General features: G+C 41.2%; 1 protein-coding gene across 3 annotated transcripts in view; it reads right to left on the bottom strand.

Moving 5' to 3' along the window:
- The window catches only part of LOC109902532 (guanine nucleotide-binding protein subunit alpha-11), a 96655-nt gene that overhangs the window by 11252 nt on the left and 61901 nt on the right, over positions 1-23502 (bottom strand). Inside the window, exons 3-6 of one of the 3 annotated variants that reach the window (XM_020498956.2) lie at positions 15570-15724; positions 11437-11565; positions 10860-10988; positions 6972-7101 (exon numbers count right to left, since the gene is read on the bottom strand). In XM_020498956.2, the coding sequence (XP_020354545.1) occupies positions 6972-7101; positions 10860-10988; positions 11437-11565; positions 15570-15724 (543 nt within the window). The remainder of the gene's footprint in view (positions 1-6971; positions 7102-10859; positions 10989-11436; positions 11566-15569; positions 15725-23502) is intronic. The other 2 variants (XM_031786094.1, XM_020498959.2) reach the window with 2 other exon arrangements.

Here is a 23502-nt window from a genome sequence, read left to right as displayed (position 1 = left end):
TCAGAGACACTGGTTGATTTATCCGGATGCGCCAGAACTTTAAAAAATTATTTCAGTCAATAGTTTGAAAGTGGTGCTCAGGATGCCAAAACATCCCTCTTTTGTGTGTACTACATAACATTGTGTAGTGCTGTAGGTCATCCATTTCATATGATATGTTACGTCCAAGTCGTATGAAATGTTATGTCCAACTTGTTGTGATTACAATCCCGAGTGCATCTTCAATGGCAGTTCAAACAAAATAGTCCATCTTTCACCACATTAAAGTGGATCCAGCCTGCATATCACTCAATTCAGTGTAATTTGAAATGCATGACTGCACGATAAAAATGTAATGATACTGTCAAGTCCCCGTACTGAAAAAACAGGCTTCTGGCAAATGTTTGGCCAATTTGCTCATTCGTTTTGTGAGAAACTTGCAGAAAATTTGAGGCAACTTGTGAACTTCTGGCAAACAATTCTGGGAAATTTGTGGCAAATATTCTACTGTTTGCTGCAAATTTTTCTGAAAACTGATTATGAATATGCAAATTAGAGCAGGTTTTTAGTTACTTTGAGTATCAACAATATTACAATGTCTGATCTACATAAACCAAATCACATATAACTTTAAATTAACTTGCTTCCCACAGAGAAAATGCATTGAATACATGTTTAGTTAAAGGGATACATCTGGATTTGAGCAATGAGGCTCTTCATCTACTTCCAAAGAGTAAGACAAACTCATGGACACCATTTATGTCTCTGCGTGCAGTTTGAAGGAAGTTGCTACATAGCGCTAGTGCAAATGCTAACTATCATTAGCATAATGACCGCAAGTCTACGGCATGCTAGCAGATACCATAGCCTTCCAGTCATTGCGCTTACGCTAGTTAGCATTGGCTCGCAAAACTACCATTGGCTTCTTTTATTCTTGACACAGACATATATTCATTGGTATCCACAAGTTCATCTGACTCTGGGGAAGTAGATAAAGGGCCTCAATGCCAAATCCCGAAGTATCTCTTCAACAGATAAAAATGTATCCAATACAACTTTTTCCATCTCACAATGAAAACATTATGCTAAGTGGTACAATATTAACCTTGAAATCATCAGAATGTAAATGAAAAGAGCAAAGACTGAATATTCCCCAAATTGTTTATTTAATTTTTTTATGTAGCTACAACATTTACATGAGACAAATGTGAACTATGGGTATGTTAACCGTAGGATGTTTAAAGGGGCAACTACAGAATTTACACAAGTCAAGTGATAAGTGAGCAATGAGCATTCAACCAGTGGAAGTTAAAAAGAGAATGAACAGAATATAAATAATGAAAACAAAATCAAACCAAGTTCAAAACTATTACCTTTTTGAGTTAACTTTGGAGAAGTCCTTTGTCCAAATTGTTGAACGAATGCAATGAAAACACAAAACGTTAAGACGTTGAAAGGTGTTCTCTCTATTTTGGCATCTTTAAAGGTAGAGTTAATGGGCTAACGGACAGGTTTGGCTTTTGGAAAAACAGCTCAACTGTTACAAAATTGCCTTGATGTTGCTATGCTTCTCACTGAAACTGGCATTCAATTTTTGTTTTCAGCAAGGAAAATGTTTCTGCCTTCTGCTATATGTAGCTAGCATAAACGATGTAGCTAGCATAAACTGGGACTTAGCCCTACCAAATTTACCTTTTAAATGTGTGGCCAAATGTTCCTACACAGCTACAGTATGAGATTTTTCTCCAGCCAAGTCTCAACACAATTGATGTAAACTAAACAACTAATTAAGATCTTTATTCTAGACTGGGGACTTCATCAAGAGCCAGTGGTCTTCTTCCTGACTCAGATGTACAAGGCTTGGTCAGAAGAAAACATAACTGAGTTATGCCTAATATGGCAATTCAAATTTTTCCAAAATGAATTATTAACTTAAATCAAGGCCATGCATGAAACCAGTCTTGACCTGGTGCACACATTTCTGTCCTCAGTTTAATTGAAGGCCTCAATCTGTAACTGACTGCTTCTAGAAAGAAAGAGGAACAACGATCAACATGAGCGAGCTACTAGTACATTTCTTTTGAAAAGTACTTGCATTTGCTTACCTTATCAAGCTTCAAGACAATACACTCATTCATCACCAAAAAAATGTGTTATGAGTGAGAGCACCACAAACATTTCCTGGGTGTTGATGCATTCTCTTCCAACACCACAGGATAGGAGAAGGGTATTCTGCAAAAATTAAGTTTTGTTTTGATATCAAGTCAGCTTATATTGTTGCTACCTTAGCTGTTGTACTAGCTAACACTACTGAACTGTGATGCTAGCATATTGACATGCATATTGGTATTAAAAGAAAGCAACATCTTCACCTAAAAATACAAGTGTTTAAAAAATCCATTAGTTAGCTAGCAGGCTATTACATTAACTGTGAAAAATATGATTAATGTTAGCTAGCCAGCCAGTGGCTCTGACTCGTTGAAACTGATAAAGCAACAATGTTTTTCACTCTATCCTATAAAAAACTACATACATATTGCTAACTAGGCATAAATTAGCTAATGCAATTTAAAGTGTATTGGAAATTTTAATTAATAAATTACACTCACCGGACAACTTCGGTAGTTAGATCACTTGGTTTCCACTTCCAACAGATTTTTCTTCTCATTGACTGGTTGTCAATAGTTACTGGTATTGGAACTCGTGGGTTCATCAGAAACAACTTCTAAGTGGTATACTACGAAGCAAGCGAGAACTACTCAGGCTTTTATTAAGCTAGACAGCTTCAGTTAGCTTCACATTCCAGGTCAGGACGGTGGACATTGCTCATCTGCCTGCCGCTAACTCTAGCAGGCTTGTAACTGTGTGTGCATGTCGCACACTGCTAGTTGGAAGCCAAACTCTTCATTGAGACAATCAGGGTTGCCAACTCCTCAGTAAGGAAAGTAGTTATTGGATGTCCTAAAAGTCGCTAGAGGACGCTAAATGACGTCATCACCAAATTTGCATAATTGGCCATGTGCATGTAATTGTGATGGACGCTGTAGGAGAAAGGAATAACACCGTGGGAGAGACAAAAAGTGAGTAAAAACAGCTTAAATATGTTTAGAACTACAAATTAACTTTCTTCTGTCGATTGTTTTTATGTCACAATTCCAACCCTCCTCCTTTATCCGGGCTTGGGACCAGCAAAAGTGACCCAAAAGAGACTTAATTTAAGACTTAATTTAAAAGAAATTATAATAATTTAAGTTTAGTTCTTAATTTGGTTTGGTTTTAAACCTTATGGTCCACTTAGGAGCCTACAAGTCACAGTAAAACACATTTTTAACCATAACATTTTTTTGTATACAATCTACATTAAAACTTCTTAGGGATCAAATCCCGTTAACGGGATCGATTTGACAACATCCGATGAAATGGGAGAGCGCCAAATTCAAATTAAATTATTAGAAATATTTAATTTTCATACAATCACAAGTGCAATACACCAAATTAAAGCTTTACTTCTCGGTAATCCAGCAACTGTGTCAGATTTCAAAAAGGCTTTACGGCAAAAGCAAACCATGCTATTATCTGAGGACAGCAATCCATCAAACAAACACAGAATCATATTTCATCCTGCCAGGTGAGACACAAAACTCAGAAATAACGATATAATTCATGCCTTACCTTTGAAGAGCTTCTTCTATTGGTACTCCAATATGTCCCATAAACATCACAAATGGTCCTTGTGTTCGATTAATTCAAAATGTCCAAAATGTCCATTTATTTGGCGCGTTTGATCCAGAAAAAAATCAAAAAATACAAAATATCTAATAGGTTACCTGTAATCTTTGTCCAAACATTTCAAACAACTTTAGGTATTTATTAACAAAATAATTGATCAAATTTAAGACCGGATAAACTGCGTTCAATAGCAGATAAAAACAAAGTGGAGCGAGCTTTCAGGTCGCGCGCCCCAACCACAACAGTACACTAGACTTGACCCTCGTTCTGAACAACCCTACTTCTTCATTACACAAAGGAAAAACATCAACCAATTTCTAAAGACTGTTGACATCCAGTGGAAGTGATCGGAACTGCAAGTAAGTGCCTTAGAAATCTAGATCCACATAGAAAACCCATTGAAAACAGTCACCTCAAAAAAAAAAAAAGTTCTGTTATACTCACAGACATCATTCAAACCGTTTTAGTTTTCTATCCAAATCTACTAATAATATGCATATCCTAGCTTCTGGGTCTGAGTAGCAGGAAGTTTACTTTGGGCACGCTTTCCATCCGGACTTGAAAATACCACCCCCTAGCCTAGAGAGGTTAACAATCTAATGGACCAAAAAGAGACAATAGAAAAAAAACTGTCAATGGCAATGTGAGAAAATTATGGTAACTAGCCTGGCCCCAATTCAGGTAAAAAAAAAATTTATGTAGGCCAGGGTGGTATCAGCCAGCGGCGGCTTCGCGCGATTCATTTGCAGTCTGGACGCTGAGTGGTGAGCATCTCCTGCTCTGACTTCAGCTGGGAGGGACTTCTGCGCGATGACTGGGACGCCTGTGAGTGTTTTGGGACTGGGGTGAGAAGAGTAAGAACGATACGTGCTTTCACGTCAGTCTCCAAAAGTCTCTAATAACACCAGAGAAAGTTGCTAGATTTGTCACTAGTCGCTTTTTAAAAAATTTGTCGCTAGAGGGGTCTGAATACTCGCTAAATATAGCGACGAAGTCGCTAAGTTGGCAACACTGGAGACAATGCTAAAATAATCAAGCCATGAGCGAGTCAGTGCCAATTTTACCATTTGTGCCGAAATCAAAATGAAAGAAAAGTTACCTTGCAAGTTCAGCAGGTTATGGTGTGAAACAGGCTTTTAGAAGTGCAGTCTTTATTTTATTACTTATCATTGGCTTTTAGAAGTGCTGTCTTTATTTTATTACTTATCATTGGCTTTTAGAAGTGCAGTCTTTATTTTATTACTTATCGTCATGCAGTCTATGGTGTGATTTGGTGTATACAAGCACATTTGTATCCACTCCTATGGATAAAATAATTGTATTAAGTCAAACAAAAGTTTTACTGTGCATGAAGTTTCAAATGCATTCGGTCATTACTAAATGCCTAATGTGATAGGTATTTTAACATTACTTGTTTTAATCCCCCCAAAAACATTTGATTATTTTTAAACAGTCATCTTCCTCAAATGAAGGGGATGACAATCTTAGGGTTAACTGTGCGTTAAATGTGTGAGTTTAAGTCTGTGAGAGCAGATCTTTGGCACCATTATTTAAATCACATTCTCCCTAGCAGAGAAACGCATCCAGTCTATGTGGAAGGAGGGGGGCCTGCTCTGCTACTCCTGTGACATGTTTACTGTCAGATCAGGTAGATCCAGTGTTGAGAGCAGAACACGAGGGTGTGGCTGTCTCTACCCTACCTGATACTCCGCTTTGCTCTGCCTGGCAATATAGCTCATTGCTGTATGAAACTCGTTTGTTGTTCCAAACCAGCTCCCTCCGATGACTAAACAGCCTGATCATATCATAGTTTTTCTATTTTCTACATTGTAGAATAATAGTGAAGACATCAAAACTTTGAAATAACACATATGGAATCATGTGTTAAACAAATCAAAATATATTTTGAATTTGAGATTCTACAAAGTAGCCACCCTTTGTCTTGATGACAGCTTTGCACACTCTTGGCATTCTCTCAACTAGCTTCATGAGGTAGTCACCTGGAATGCATTTCAATAAACAGGTGTGCCTTGTTAAAAGTTAATTTGTGGAATTTTTCTTCCTTTCTTAATGCGTTTGAGCCAATCAGTTGTGTTGTGACAAGGTAGGGATGGGAATACAGAAGATAGCCCTATTTGGTAAAAGACCAAGTCCATGCTATGGCAAGACCAGCAAAAATAAGCAAAGAGAAATGACAGTCCATCATTACTTTGAGACATGGTCAGTCAATCTGGAAAATTTCAAGAACTTTAAAGTTTCTTCAAGTGCGGTCGCAAAAACCATCAAATACTATGATGAAACTGGCTCTCATGAGGACCGCCACAGGAAAGGAAGACCCAGAATTACCTCTGCTGCAGAGGATAAGTTCACTAGAGTTACCAGCCTCAGAAATTGCAGCCCAAATAAATGCTTCACAGAGTTCAAGCAACAGTCACATCAACTATTCGAAGGAGACTGGGTGAATCAGGCCTTCATGGTTGAATTTCTGCAAAGAAATCACAACTAAAGGACACCAATAAGAAGAAGAGACTTGCTTGGGCCAAGAAACACAAGTAATAGACATTAGACCAGTGGGAATCTGTCCTTTTGTCTGATGAGTTTAGTGGGACTATTTGAAAAACCATTTGTTTTTCAACAGGACAATGACCCAACACACTTCCAGGCTGTGTAAGGGCTATTTGACCAAGAGAGTGAAGGAGTGCTGCATCAGATGACCTGGCCTCCACAATCACCCGACCTCAACCCAATTGAGATGGTGCTCAGCATATGTGGGAAATCCTTCGAGACTGTTGGAAAAGCATTCCAGGTGAAGCTGGTTGAGAGAATGCTAAGAGTGTGCAAAGCTGTCATAAAGGCAAAGGGTGGCTTCTTGAAGAATCTAAAATATATTTTGATTTGTTTAACACTTTTTTGGTTACTACATGATTCCATATGTGTTATTTCATAGTTTTGACGTCCTAACGTTTTTCCTTTACTATTTTCTACATTGTAGAATAACAAAAAAAACTGGAATGTGTAGGTGTCACAACTTTTGCTGGTACTGTAGGTTTGTTTTGCTCTCATCAAAACTCTGCTCGGCGAAGTGAACGTCTGTGCTCTCATACTACCTTAAAATACATTTGCTTGATGAAAGAGAAAAAAGCAGCAATATTACTGTTTGTCCCCCTTGAGATGCTGTATCAACATAGCCAGACACTTCCTCAAATTAGTCAGAATTAAAAAATGATCATTAAAGTAGTGTGTGTGTGCGCGTTCCATCTCACCTCATTGTCAGACTCCACCAAGACCTGGTCATACTCGCTGAGGGCCACCAGGAACATGATGGACGTGACGTTCTCAAAGCAGTGGATCCACTTCCTCCTCTCTGACCTCTGACCCCCTACATCCACCATCCTGATTGGACAGGAGGATGGAGAGATGAAGGGCAGAGAATTATACAAAATTAGGCTAAATTCAGGCTTTGATGCCATGTAAAAAAAGAAATTGGTGGTAACTACGGCATCGAACTAAATCAATTGGTCAAAGTAAAGGAGACTAGGTTAGTCCTGTTATCTTTTAGAATTCATAATGCCCAACATCTAGCAATGAGGATGGCTAACTGTCATACAAAGCAAACATATAATGGATATCAGGGAATTAAAAGGATTGTTGCATTTTAGGTACAGTTGAGAACAGCACTTATAATGCAAAAAAACAACCGTGCAAAGAAGCATTCAAACACACGGCTATTTGGAAAACATGACCATGTGAACCTCATGTTCCTTTCTGGTCAGAGGCCTCATTTATAACGGTTGCATACATTTCACACAAAATGTACAAAAATATAGATTTCTATAAACTTGGCGCACGCCATACACACAAATTTCCTGTTAGAAAATCCAACCTGTCGTAAAACTGTTTGCGCGAAAACACCTCCATTCACCATTTATGGTGAAAATAATGCCCTTTATTTGCTGTATAATTTGAAACTATTGGCATTAGGCCATTGCTTGCAAAAGATAATATGTTGTTTAATATTTTGTTTATCAATAGATTGGGTTTCAATGTTCTGCCTTTGTATAAACTCAGATTAAATAGGCAATGATGTCATACTCATATCACACAGCAATACTGTAGCCTATCCATAGTGTCAAATATTTGAAATAAGCTTATTTACTGGCTTGGCAGAATGTAATTTGCTGTTTCTAGAAAAGGACTGAGAAAATGAGAAAACAAAATGAGAAAACAATGGCAAATTGTCGTGGACTGCTCAGCAGAACGTTTGAATTCAAACGTTTTGCATTTGCAACCTTAATATATGATGGACTGCCTGCGAATTCTGAAACATTGTAGGGCAGGCTACAAAAAAATTATTTTTTACAGTAGTCTGATGTATTTCGCGTGTTTTTGTTCCACTTTACATATATATTTTTTATAATAGGTCTACTACTGCTATTCATTACTGCATTTCTGGGAAAGAGCCAGCAAGAAATGCTTTTCAATGTACTTGGGCGCATGACAAACTTGAAACATAGGCCTACTTCAATGTAAAATACCAGCCGTTAAATTCGACTGTATACCGACCGGTATTATAAACCGCACTGCCTATGATAGTAAAACTTGAAGTACATATTGTCAGCCTATCTATTTACTAGATACTAGGTCCAAATGAGATGCACATGGTCATTTGTTTTATGGCTCCTTCGGGAACATAAACCCATCACTACCAGAGCTCCTTCAGGAACATAAACCCATCACTACCAGAGCTCCTTCAGGAACATAAACCCATCACTACCAGAAAAGGTGAGAAATCTATTCTGCAATGGTTATGAATTGATTTAATAAAAAAAAAAGATTCCTATGTCTAATTATTTTTGACAAAAAGACATCTGAAACAAGAATGGCTGCATTCTTGTTAATCTGTTTTTATGAATAAGCTTCTCGCCATATCCCCAATTTGCATAAAATAATTACTTGCCAGCTTGCAATACAATATTTCAACCACTAGCAGATGTGCGTACGCATGGTCTAAAGTTTGCAGGGAGGTGAGCACATTCATGTCAAGTAAATTTTTTATAAATGCCAACTTTTGCATGAAAACTGGCACGTGCACATTTTGGGGTATATTTTATATGGATGCAAGGTTTATAAATGAGGCCCCAGGATTGTCAGTTGGGCAGTTATATGTTAAAATGTGAGAATTAAATATACTGTACATATAACATGCATTATCCTGTCAATAACTCGACTCAATAACAATTCAGTTTGATAACTTCTTATGCACTGATGTAACATGCAGTACAGTAAGTCAAAGGTGCAAGGAGGGGTTAAACGGCCCAAGTTGAACCAAAAAGGAAAGAAGATAAAAATTTGCACTGTGCAGAGCCATATCCCTCTTCCAGCCCATTCCCAGCTAAGTGGATGCAGATGTGCCATTGAGGCTAGATCGGCAAGGAATTCACCCGCTTGGAAGCAGCACCTAGTCAGCCAGTGACTGTTAAGATTCAGAGCACAAGCCTAGCAGCAGTGTGGGGATGTAGGCCAGCGGCGAGGAGAGGGGATAAGAGGGGAGATGGAGAGGATACAGATGTGGAAGGAAAGAATATAGAGAGACAGAAAAAGTGGAAAAGCAGAGGGCACCTCGATGATGGCTGCCATGATCCCTCGTCACAGATCAAGCAGGAGTACAGAGTGAAGGCAAGGATTTGGGAATTCCGCTAGTTGTTTTCCAAACATTATTTTCATGGATGTGATTGAATTTTGCATCCATAAATAATCTGACCCATCAATTCAGAAATCCTCCTGTTTTCCAGCAATGATTTTGTTGATGGGAGAGAGATATTAGCCTATATCCATGTTATTAGAGGAGGATCAGGGCTTTGTTTCTTTCCTAGCGAGCAGCAGCTACCTCCGTCTGTCCCTGGCTGGTGCTGCTGCAAAGTGAGAAGAGGGGCGTTGATAAATGGGGGCCTCTAGGAGCGCCTGTCTAAAATTTAAGCTCCTTCACGTCAGCTGACCTCCTTTCCTGTAGCAGTGATGAGTGACCTACTTAGCAGGATAAGCTCTCCTATGGAGGATGAGCCCAGAGAAATAATGACATTCTCAAACCACTTCAAAAGGCAATTAAGAGAGGGAAGGGCTGCTCATGAACGCCTGCCTTGTGCAGCTGCTGCAAGTAGTGTGTGACACACCCTCGCAAGGGGTTGGGGTAGAGAGGGGCTCCTTACATCACAAGTCTCTACCGATCTGACTAGCTATTCTCAATTACATTTAATTGCAGATTCTCTGGGTTCTCTCTCCAATCCTGAATATCTCTGTAATATTTTATTATATATGCTGCATGTCCTTAAATACTGCTGTAGTGATTCCCAGCCTATTCATCCATCCAGTAGCAGCAGTAGGATGGATAGTTGGAGAGATCATCTTGAGTCCAACCTCATTCTGAGCCTGGGAGTTATTTCTAGCGCTACCGCGCGTAGGAGGGGCTGACATGCTTGCTTCCTATTGATTTGCACACTTTTGTAAATCGCTCCCATTCACCGGATCCATCTCTCAATCTCCTCAACGTCATCCTCTTTGAGGAGGAGGGAGCCAATCTACACCATGGTGCCCAGTGATCAGTCTCTTCCCCTGGCCACATCCAGGAGGACTCCCACCTCCCCTCTGCTTTGCTGTCCTGGCCTAGACTACAGTAATAGGCAGAATGGCTGGTTGTCATACTGATAGCAGATTAGTGGAGTAAACAGTTTCTCAACATCCCTGTTATGACTAATGCTTCAGACTAGCTGACATTTAGCTCATCATTCTACTTCATCCAGTATTGTACCATTCAAAGCAAGGGGCTGAGGTGTCATTCAGTGTACATCTTGAGGATCACATAGCAACAGTTGAGAAGACTTGATGGGCCCGAGACTATGATGGGAGGGTAAAAACTGGAGATCAAAGCAACATTGAGAAATGAAATGAAGCAGCAGGTGATATTTGTTTATGTTGATCTTGTGAGGGAGAGGATGATCTCCAGTCATACAATCAATAGCACAGAGTGGTCAATGTTCTCAGACGTGATCACACAACGCAGTCAACATGAATATTGAAACAATTGGTTATTTCATATGGAAAACAAAACACTTAGGTAGGTAGGGGAGTTAGTAAAAGTGTGAATGTCTTTCTACCTGAAAATGATGCTTTGCAAGTCGAAAGGGTATTCAATGATCCCTGTGGTGGGGATGCGAACCCTAAGCACATCTTGTTGGGTTGGTAGATAGTTTGGTTCGGCAATACGATCCAGATCGCTTAGATAGCTAGAGACGGGGAGAAAGAGAAAGGCAGGATCGACAAAAAAGAGAGGGAGTGAAGCATGACGGGAGAACCCATTCCTAAGAGCCCTGGGGGTTGACACTTCACCTGCCACCTCTAGCACCCACCATCTCTCAGAATGTTAGTACAGTCCCTGATGGCATCGCTCAGAGATTTTACCATAACTTTTCCCTTTGCACCTTAATTCTATTGGGTTCAAATTGAGGCAGTCCAGAAGTCCAATAAGACCTGGACTAAAGACCATCCCATCTTTCTCAATTTTTGGTTGTAGTTAGTAGTTGTGATTTGTCCTCTGTTCTCAGACAGCCTCAGAGCTGCTGATCGTGAGTTAGGAGTCTCAGAGTGTGCTACCAGGACCCAGGGCTGTGCGGCCAGCAGCAGTGGCAGGCGGTGGAGACAGTACAGTGGCGAGGTAGCACTTCACACCAGTACCTGAAGATTACATTCTCCAGGTCAAAAGGGTACTCAATGATGCCAGTAGTGGGCACACGAACCCGCAGCACATCCTGCTGAGTGGGAACGTAACCCACGGTCACTATTCGCTCTAAATCTGTAAGGTAACTGTGGAATGAAGGGGGACACATCACACATGTGTGCCTGATGCTGCACAAATCACCTGAAAACATGCATACAGAAACAAACAGGCATACACACACCATCTCTTTCTCATGCACACAGAACTACACACAGCAAATGTGGACTTTTCCCACATTTTGTTACATTACAGCCTTATTCTAAAATGAATGAAATAACACATTTTCCTCAATATACACACAATTCCCCATAATGAAAAAGCGAAAAAAGGTTTAGAAATTTTGGCAAATATATTAAAAATAAAAAACACTTTGCTATGAGACTCGAAACTGAGATCATGTGCATCCTGTTTCCAGTGATCATTCTTGAGATGTTTCTACAACTTGGAGTCCACCTGAGGTAAATTCAATTGATTGGACATGATTTGGAAAGGCACACACACACACACACACACCTGTCTTTATAAAGGTCCCACAGTTGAGTGCATGTCAGAGCAAAAACTAAGCCATAAAGTCAAAGGAATTGTCCCGTAAAGCTCCGAGACAGGATTGTGTCGAGGAACAGGTCTGGGGAAGGGTACCAAAAATGTCTGCAGCATTAAAGGTCCACAAGAACAGTGGCCTCCATCATTCTGAAATGGAAGTAGTTAGGAACCACCAAGACTCTTCCTAGAGCTGGCCGCCCGGCCAAACTGAGCAATCGGGGGAGAAGGGCTTTGGTCATGGAGGTGACCAATAACCCAATGGTCACTCTGACAGAGCTCCAGAGTTCCTCTGTGGAGATGGAAGCGCCTTCCAGAAGGACAACCATCTCTGCAGCACTCCACTAAATCAGGCCTTTATGGTAGAGTTGCCAGAGGGAAGCGACTCCTCAGTAAAAAGGCACGACAGCCCACTTGGAGTTTGCAAAAATGCACCTAAAGGCTCTCAGACCATGAGAAAACAAAATTCTCTGGTCTAATGAAACCAAGATTGAACCCTAAGCGCCACGTCTGGAGGAAACCTGTCACCATCCTTACGGTGTAGCATGGTGATGGCAGCATCATGTTGTGGGGATGTTTTTCAGCAGCAGGGACTGGGAGAGACTTGTTTGGATTGAGGGAAAGTAGAGAGATCCTTGATGAAAACTTACTCCAGAGCACTCAGGACCTCAGACTAGGGCGAAGGTTAATCTTCCAACAAGTCAATGACCCTAAGCACACAGCCAATACAACACAGGAGTGGCTTGGGTACAAGTCTCTCAATGTCCTTGAGTTACCCAGCCAGAGCCTGGACTTCAACCCGATCTAACATCTCTGGAGAGACCTGAAAAGAGCTGTGCAGTAACACTCCCCATCAAACCTGACAGAATTTGAGAGAATCTGCAGAGAAGAATGGGAGTAACTCCCCAAATACACATGTGCAAAGCTTGTAGCATCATACCCAAAGAAGACTCAAGGCTGTAATCGCTGCCCAAGGTGCTTCAATAAAGTACTGAGTAAAGGGTCTGAATACTTATGTAAATGTAATATTTCATTTTTTAAATGTTATGTATACTTGCAAAAACCCGTCTTTGCATTATCATTATGGGGGCATTGTGTATAGATTGAAGAGGAAATCATTTTCTAAATCCATTTTAGATTTAAGGCTGTAATGTAACAAAATGCGGAAAAAGTCAAGGGGTCTGAATACTTTCCGTATGCACTGTACATATACATTTCTAAACAAACCGTGTTAGTAGCTATAATAACTCACACAAGCCTAGGTGCCAGACCGTTTTTCCATTAAACAAGGCTACATGGCTGCCTTGCCATATCATTAAGCTGGCTAGAGCAGAGACAGACTGGCACTCAGGTTCATAGTTCACAGTGTGATGAAGCTGAATAAGGACAAGACCTGATAACACTATCAAGTAACCTGGCAGGTAATGTACTCCTCCATGAACTAACAATAGGCAGTTTTGGTTTGTAACAATTATCACTAACCATAGTTTGGGGAGAAAATGTTAAACGGAGGATGACTAGTAGTTAGAAACATGACAGTTAAATCACATGTCTTTAGGGTCAAGTAACATAACATCCTAAAATGGTACTTGTAAAAAACTTTTGGGTTCATTTTTACAGTCCTGACTCCTGATAACATTTTCAGAGTCATACAAATATAGAGTAGTCTAATCACTACATTGACTGAGTCATTTTACTTACTTTGCCTTTTAGGGCTGAATAAATCCTGACCTACATCTACATAACAAACATGGCATTCGGGCCTCCAGGATGAGAAATGTTGCCCTCTGTTCTCTCTTTCCATCTCATTGTTTTTCTTTCTTGTTTCTTTCGTCTCCCACACTTTCAATTTCTCTAACCACTACAGTGGTTTGCGGAAGTATTCACCCCCCTTGCCATTTTTCCTATTTTGTTGCCTTACAAACTGAAATTAAAATGTATTTTTGGGGGGTTTGTATCATTTGATTTACACAACATGCCTACCACTTTGAAGATGCAAAATATTTTTTCTTGAAAAATAAGCAAGAAATGAGACAAAAACACAGAAAACCTGAGCGTGCATAACTATTCACCCCCTAAAGTCAATACATTGTAGAGCCACCTTGTGCATCAACTACAGCTGCAAGTCTCTTGGGGTATGTCTCTATAAGCTTGGCACATCTAGCCACTGGGATTTTTGCTCAGTCTTCAAGGCAAAACTGCTCCAGATCCTTCAAGTTGGATAGGTTCCGCTGGTGTACAGTAATCTTTAAATCATACCACAGATTCTCAATTGGATTGAAGTCTGGGCTTTAACTAGGCCATTCCAAGAGATTTAAATGATTCCCTTTAAACCACTCAAGTGTTGCTTTAGCAGTATGCTTAGGGTCATTGTCCTGCTGGAAGGCAAACCTTCGTCCCAGTCTCAAATCTCTGGAAGACAAACAGGTTTCTCTCAAGAATTTCCATGTATTTAACGCCATCCATCATTCCTTCAATTCTGACCAGTTTCCCAGTCCCTGCCAATGAAAAACATGCCCACAGCATGCTGGTGCCACCACCATGCTTCACTGTGGGGATAGTGTCTCGGGGTGATGAGGTTTTGAGTTTTCCTTGATGGGCAAAAAGCTACATTTTTGTTTCATCTGACCAGAGTACCTTCTTCCATATGTTGTTTGGGGAGTCTCCCACATCCCTTTTGGCGAACACCAAACGTGTTTGTTTGCTTTTTTTCTGGCCACTCTTCCGTAAAGCCCAGCTCTGTGGACTGTACAGCTTAAAGTGGTCCTATGGACAGATAAACCAATCTCCACTCTGGAGCTTTGCAGCTCCTTCAGGGTTATCTTTGGTCTCTTTGTTGCCTCTGATTAATGCCCTCCTTGCCTGGTCCGAGAGTTTTGGTGGGCAGCCCTCACTTGGCAGGTTTCTTGTGTTGCCATATTCTTTCATTGTTTTAATATTGTGGGATGTTCAAAGTTTGTTATTTTTTTTATAGCCCAACCCTGATCTGTACTTCTCCACAACTTTGTCCCTGACAAGCTCCTTGGTCTTCATGGGTGCCACTTGCTTGGTGGTGCCCCTTGCTTAGTGGTGTTGCAGACTATGGGGCCTTTCGGAACTGGTGTATATATACTGAGATCATGTGACACTTAAATAAAGTCCACCTGTGTACAATCTAACTAATTATGTGACTTCTGAAGGTAATGGGTTGCACCAGATCTTATTTAGGGGCTTCATAGCAAAGGGTGTGAATAAATATGCACGCACAACTTTTCAGTTTTTTATTTTGTCGTCATTTCACTTCACCAATTTGGACTATTTTGTGTATGTCCATTACATAAATTCCAAATAAAAATCCATTCAAATTACAGTTTGTAAAACAACAAGAGGAAAAACACCAAGGGGGGGGTGAATACCTTTGCAAGGCACTGTATTTATCAAACAGAGATGATATTCACTACTGTGATAACTCATCAACTTAAAAATACATTTAACATTTTTTAATCTCTCTCGTTCTAACTCTTCTCAAACCACTGTAGCAGCTGTGTGTGTATGCCAGGCGTAGACTTACTATTTGGTGGAGTCCGAGAGCTGATATTCACGTCTACGGTCATAGGCCTCCTGGATACCAGGGTCTGTCCACAGCATCTTTATTGCACTGATGTAGGGCTGTTCAAAAGAACACACCTTCTCCACGTCCACCTCGCGCACCAGTAGCGCGTTGGACTGAGGGAGGAACAGGGGAAAGATGACAACAGGTTAGAAACACGGAAGGAATGGTGGATGGCGGAAAGGGTCACCCACATTTACTGTAACAGTATTCCACAATAATTTAGTAATCTCTTTATTCAGATCAAAATTATACCGTACAAGTTGGGACACATAATTTCCTAGTCTTTGCTTCAACAGTGATGTTAAGGGAAGATAACCTTATGTTATACAGACAGAATGTTCTCGATATGATTTAGGGCTAAAGACAGACTAGTCTTTCAGTCGAAACATCCAGGCTTCTCCTAAGCAGTGACTTAGCATCCTTACCAGGACAGAACATTTTGGAGTACAAGTCCATTATGTTTTATGGCATGGTTTACAGCACTTATTACTATTTGAATTTGGTTTGCATTTGATAATGCAGACATATAAGATGTGGCTGGACAATTCAATGCTGAGATTGCCAGCCAATAACATTTGCCAGTTAGCTGTCCTATGAGTGGATGGGAATTCAGAGAATGCCAGAAGTTAGTAGTCTGTAGCTAACTTTGGTGGAGTATTCATGGCCTACGCCACTTACCTGAATTTGCGAGGCATGCAAGACAAATACATTGCAAGATACAGATTACCAAGACATGGTTCTTTCTGCATGCCCCCTTTTTCTCAGTCACACTGACTCACATGCTCTCTCGCTTTGCTAATGATGCGAGTGTGTGTTCAGTCTTTGGTCTGTGTGTAGAATATCCTAGCCCCTGTTGTACGGAAGTTGCGAGACATTGCAAGCCAAGAAATTGTGCGATACAGCTATTGATTGTCAATTGATAGGCCAAGTGCACGGTTCTGCATGCTGGCCGACCTGCCTATACAGTGCCCCTCCCCTCCGTCCCTTGCTAGCTCGCTATGATTGTGTTCTCGAAAGTACGGCAACTTATCCCTGGTGTCGTCTTTGGCATCATTAAAAGACAGTTATTTTATCAAATCAATTCTCTGTAATTATTATTACATGATTAAACTAATCATGTAAATGTAATTAACTAGAAAGTCGGGGCAACAAGGAAAATCTTCAGATTACAAAGTTATAATTATCCTAATATAACTCTTCCGATATTTTAATATCTGATCAATTAGTCTTCTTATTAATTAATTATTCTTTACCTCACGTTAGTCTCATTCCAAACGTCGTAAATTGTTGGTTATCTGCACGAACCCAGCCTTAACTATAAATCATCCATACACCAAATTGGTTTAATTTATTATTTACTAACTAACCAATCACAGAAATGCATAAACAAACAAACGTTAGGGTTACAAGGAAATGATAGGGGAGGTTCCCTAGTGGGCTAAGCCGATATGACGGCTTGGTGGATAAAGGGAAGTGGGTGTGGACTGAAAAGGGTGGGAAAGACAAAAGGAGTCACTACACAGTTGATAACTATATTAATGAATTAAAATGCTAATCCTTTGCACATGAACGCTCACTCATTCGGGAATAATTGCAATCAATATATATTTACGCCGACTGTGTCATCATGATCTCTGTTAGAATCGTCAATCCTTCTGTTGGAGAGTTCATCCGAGTCGCTCTCTCTGCAACCCCGAAGATCAAAGTATTTTGTGGTTAGAATAGATACTTCAGAGTACCATTCTGAAATGTTCTCATAAAATAGCTGTTTCGGCTGTTGTCGGTCTTCGCATCCGAGGTTGACAAAAATGTCTAGCGGCAGACTAGTAATTATTATCTAAGACTCAGAGTTCAACCATTTCCAGCCATGTAGCCAATGATCCACGTGGTATGGTTAGGAATTCAACAACCATTTCAACCTTAGCTTATACTGAGGTTGTGGTCTAAACTCAACCTTAGCCCCCCTCAGTGTCCATCGAGGTACGCATGGTCTGAAGAGGATTTCCTCCTCCTCTATGTAACGATAGTAAATGACGCCAGATCATGTCTGTGCTCACGGGGGAGAGCCAACGACTTAGTTAAACTTCAAAGGGAATACAATTATCTTTCATTAAAGGTTTAACATCACCTTACATCATTTCACAAATAGTTTAATCTTTACTCTTTCATTTTAATCAAGAATTAGATGCAAACCCCATAATTGAGAAATGTACATATTCAGAGATATAGTTATGCCTGTTTCCGGTCCTCTGAGGTCACCAAATGACCTGGGGGATTTAGGAGTTCGCCATGTGAAATCCTTTGTTCTCTCTGTGTCTCTTTCTGCATGGCCAGGGGGAGAGTCTCCTCCAGGAATTTATGACCTGCGATAATAGAACCTGTGAGTGAGTGAATGCCATGATCTATATCCAGAAAGGGCCATGTCATGACACTGGAAAATTTGCTGGTTCGTATACCATAGTCGGCAAGGTGTGAAAATTTGTCAATGTGCCTTTGAGCAACGCACTTAACCCTGATTGGCATCACCAGCGGCCTGCATGTGTTTTGCTTGCTCAGTGTGTGTTTCTTTCTCTGAGTTCCAGAAAGAGAAGTTAACCGGTCGGAGCACAATTAGATTAGGGATTGTAAAACCCCACTAGTCTTTTACCCAGTGGTAAATACGGCTATTCCCATGCTGATAGTTCTGATTAGATATGAACAAAAATAGGCAAATGACTAGATGTACATTTACAGTGCCTTCAGAAAGTATTCATACCCCTTGACTTAAACCATATTGTGTTACAGCCAGAATTCCACACCTGGATTGTGCAATACTCGCCCACTATTATTTTCAAAATTCTTTGAGCTTTATCCAATTAGTTGATGATCACTGCTAGACCATTTTCAGGTCTTTCCATAGATTTACATTAACACTTTAACAAGGCCAATCTGGACCATTCACTGTCTTCTTGGTAAGTAACTCCAGTGTAGATTTGGCCTTGTGATTTAGGTTATTGTCCTGCTGAAAGGTGAATTCATCTCACAGTGTCTGGTGGAAAGCAGACGGAACCAGGTTTTCATCTAGAATTTTGCCTGTGCTTAGCTCCATCCAGTTTTATTTTTAATCCTGAAAAACTCCCCAGTCCTTAACGATTACAAGCATACCCATTAAATGATGCAGTCACCACTATGCTTGAAAATATGGAGTGGTACTCAGTAATGTATTGGATTTGCCCCAAACATAACACTTGGTATTCAGGAACAAAAAGTGAATTGATTTGCAACATTTTTTGCAGTTATACTTTAGTGCCTTGTCGCAAACACAATGCATATTTTGGAATATTTGTATCCTTCTTTTAAATGTAGTATTGTGGAGTAACTACAATGTTGATCCATCCCCAGTTTTCTCCTATCACAGCCATTCAACTCTAACTGTTTTAAAGTCACATTTGGCCTCATGGTGAAATCCCTGAGCAGTTCCTTTCTCTCCAGCAACTGAATTAGGGAGGACACATGTATCTTTGCAGTGACTGGGTGTATTGATACATTATCCAAATTGTGATTAATAACTTTACCATGATAAAAAGGGATATTCAATGGCTTCTTTGTTTATGTCTACCCATCTACCAATAGGTCCCTTCTTTAGGATGCATTGGAAAACCTCCCTGGTCTTTTGTGGTTGAATCTGTGTTTGAAATTCACTGCTCGACTGAGGGACCTTACAGATAATTGTATGTGTGGGGGTACAGAGATAAAGTATCCATTCAAAATCATGTTAAACACTATTATTGTACAGAGTGAGTCCACGCAACTGATTATGTGACTAGTTAAGCACATTTTTAGGCTTGACGTAACAAAGGGGTTGAATACTTGACTCTATATACTGACTTTTATATGAATTTGTAAACATTTCTAAAAACATAACTCCACTTTGACATGATAGGGTATTGTGTTGGCCAGTGACAAGAAATCTCAATTCAATTATTTTTCAATTCAAGCTATAACAACAAAATGTGAAAAAAGTCTAGGGACTGTATATACAATCAGTCTCCTCGAATTTAAAAAATACTGAATCTTACGAGGCGATTCCTGAAGCTTAGAAATAAGAGTCAACACTGGCAGTCGATGTGCAAGGAGTTGAGGAATCAATTATTTTGGATTAGACTCTCCACCACTATGGTCATCGTCGTTAACAGTTGGAAAATTGGCAGAGGAAAGCAAACGACAACAGCAAAGTCCTGTAAGGCAATACTTGGAGAACCTAAATAAGAAGGAAATGCAAACTTTACAAGCTGGAATGGAAGTACACTAATGGTAATACAAGTGCAATGCTTAACCATCTGAAAGGGACGCCCGTGAGACCCAAAACGTTGCTTGCAGCAGCACAGCTACATTGTGAATTCACGTGGTATTTCATGATATTTAACAGAACAGTTTAAATGTTTAGAAAAATTGGCCATTTGTCACATTCTTAGCGCATACAGTGGTTGATCCTTTAAAAGTTGCAGGGTACTGTGGCGCAGCTTGCATGGTGCCGCAGAATTCTATGGCACGTAATTTAAGTGTGAACCACTGGTACCATTGCTAGTACCAGTGCTAGTTAGTGCTAGTTGACCACCAGAGGGCATCTTTGAGAAGCATTTGATAGCCTTCAATAGTGGCTGTACTAGAGAATTTAAAACCTTTTTTGTAAGAACATAGTATACGGGACTGCTTAATTAATTTGCTTAATATTATGGCGTTTCTATTCCAAGAAAAACAAAAAACCCACTGGGTTTCCGTTAAGATGGAACGGAAATTATGGCACTGTACATCGTGACAGTCGGTGGTAGGCTACAGTACTTGGCTATTTAGCTAAAGAATCCCCCGTGTCGTGCGGGCACGCGGGAGACCGGGGTTCAATTCCACAATGGGGAGGAAGGAATACAATCTAAGCTAGATGCCCTCAATCTCACACAAATCATCAAGGAACCCACCAGGTACAACCCTAACTCTGTAAACAAGGGCACCCTCATAGACGTCATCCTGACCAACTGGCCCTCCAAATACACCTCCGCTGTCTTCAACCAGGATCTCAGCGATCACTGCCTCATTGCCTGTATCCGCTACGGAGCCGCAGTCAAACGACCACCCCTCATCACTGTCAAACGCTCCCTAAAACACTTCTGTGAGCAGGCCTTTCTAATCGACCTGGCCCGGGTATCCTGGAAGGACATTGACCTCATCCCGTCAGTTGAGGATGCCTGGTCATTCTTTAAAAGTAACTTCCTCACCATTTTAGATAAGCATGCTCCGTTCAAAAAATGCAGAACTAAGAACAGATACAGCCCTTGGTTCACCCCAGACCTGACTGCCCTCGACCAGCACAAAAACATCCTGTGGCGGACTGCAATAGCATCGAATAGTCCCCGTGATATGCAACTGTTCAGGGAAGTCCGGAACCAATACACGCAGTCAGTCAGGAAAGCTAAGGCCAGCTTCTTCAGGCAGAAGTTTGCATCCTGTAGCTCCAACTCCAAAAAGTTCTGGGACACTGTGAAGTCCATGGAGAACAAGAGCACCTCCTCCCAGCTGCCCACTGCACTGAGGCTAGGTAACACGGTCACCACTGATAAATCCATGATTATCGATCAAGCATTTCTCAACGGCTGGCCATGCCTTCCGCCTGGCTACTTCAACCTCGGCCAACAGCTCCGCCCCCCCCGCAGCTCCTCGCCCAAGCCTCTCCAGGTTCTCCTTTACCCAAATCCAGATAGCAGATGTTCTGAAAGAGCTGCAAAACCTGGACCCGTACAAATCAGCTGGGCTTGACAATCTGGACCCTCTATTTCTGAAACTATCTGCCACCATTGTCGCAACCCCTATTACCAGCCTGTTCAACCTCTCTTTCATCTCGTCTGAGATCCCCAAGGATTGGAAAGCTGCCGCAGTCATCCCCCTCTTCAAAGGGGGAGACACCCTGGACCCAAACTGTTACAGACCTATATCCATCCTGCCCTGCCTATCTAAGGTCTTCGAAAGCCAAATCAACAAACAGGTCACTGACCATCTCGAATCCCACCGTACCTTCTCCGCTGTGCAATCTGGTTTCCGAGCCGGTCATGGGTGCACCTCAGCCACACTCAAGGTACTAAACGACATCATAACCGCCATCGATAAAAGACAGTACTGTGCAGCCGTCTTCATCGACCTTGCCAAGGCTTTCGACTCTGTCAATCACCATATTCTTATCGGCAGACTCAGTAGCCTCGGTTTTTCGGATGACTGCCTTGCCTGGTTCACCAATTACTTTGCAGACAGAGTTCAGTGTGTCAAATCGGAGGGCATGCTGTCCGGTCCTCTGGCAGTCTCTATGGGGGTGCCACAGGGTTCAATTCCCGGGCCGACTCTTTTCTCTGTGTATATCAATGATGTTGCTCTTGCTGCGGGCGATTCCCTGATCCACCTCTACGCAGACGACACCATTCTATATACTTTCGGCCCGTCTTTGGACACTGTGCTATCTAACTTCCAAACAAGCTTCAATGCCATACAACAGTCCTTCCGTGGCCTCCAACTGCTCTTAAATGCTAGTAAAACCAAATGCATGCTTTTCAACCGGTCGCTGCCTGCACCTGCATGCCCGACTAGCATCACCACCCTGGATGGTTCCGACCTAGAATATGTGGACGTCTATAAGTACCTAGGTGTCTGGCTAGACTGCAAACTCTCCTTCCAGACTCATATCAAACATCTCCAATCGAAAATCAAATCAAGAGTCGGCTTTCTATTCCGCAACAAAGCCTCCTTCACTCAAGCCGCCAAGCTTACCCTAGTAAAACTGACTATCCTACCGATCCTCGACTTCGGCGATGTCATCTACAAAATGGCTTCCAACACTCTACTCAGCAAACTGGATGCAGTCTATCACAGTGCCATCCGTTTTATCACTAAAGCACCTTATACCACCCACCACTGCGACTTGTATGCTCTAGTCGGCTGGCCCTCGCTACATATTCGTCGCCAGACCCACTGGCTCCAGGTCATCTACAAGTCTATGCTAGGTAAAGCTCCGCCTTATCTCAGCTCACTGGTCACGATGGCAACACCCATCCGTAGCACGCGCTCCAGCAGGTGTATCTCACTGATCATCCCTAAAGCCAACACCTCATTTGGCCGCCTTTCGTTCCAGTACTCTGCTGCCTGTGACTGGAACGAATTGCAAAAATCGCTGAAGTTGGAGACTTTTATCTCCCTCACCAACTTCAAACATCAGCTATCTGAGCAGCTAACCGATCGCTGCAGCTGTACATAGTCTATTGGTAAATAGCCCACCCTTTTCACCTACCTCATCCCCATACTGTTTTTATTTATTTACTTTTCTGCTCTTCTGCACACCAATATCTCTACCTGTACATGACCATCTGATCTTTTATCACTCCAGTGTTAATCTGCAAAATTGTAATTTGTATTTGCCTACCTCCTCATGCCTTTTGCACACATTGTATATAGACCCCCCCTTTGTTTTCTACTGTGTTATTGACTTGTTAATTGTTTACTCCATGTGTAACTCTTTGTTGTATGCTCACACTGCTATGCTTTATCTTGGCCAGGTCGCAGTTGCAAATGAGAACTTGTTCTCAACTTGCCTACCTGGTTAAATAAAGGTGAAATAAAAAAAAAATAAAAAAAATAGGCTGTCCTTGTAAATAAGAATTTGTTCTTAACTTTAAGGCTAGGGGGCAGTATTCGGAAGTTTGGATGACCGAGGTGCCCAGAAGGTCCAGAAGCTAGGATATGCATGGTATTGGATAGAAAACACTAAAGTTTCTAAAACTGTTAAAATAATGTCAGAGTATAACAGAACTGATTTGGCAGGCGAAACCCCGAGGACAATCCTTCCAGGAATATTTGTTGTTGTTGAGGTCATTGG

Source organism: Oncorhynchus kisutch, linkage group LG13 (assembly GCF_002021735.2).
Source record: "Oncorhynchus kisutch isolate 150728-3 linkage group LG13, Okis_V2, whole genome shotgun sequence".
Taxonomy (NCBI): Eukaryota; Metazoa; Chordata; class Actinopteri; order Salmoniformes; family Salmonidae; genus Oncorhynchus; species Oncorhynchus kisutch.
Note: the sequence above shows the minus strand (reverse complement) of the source record. Positions and strands in the feature narration are given on the sequence as shown.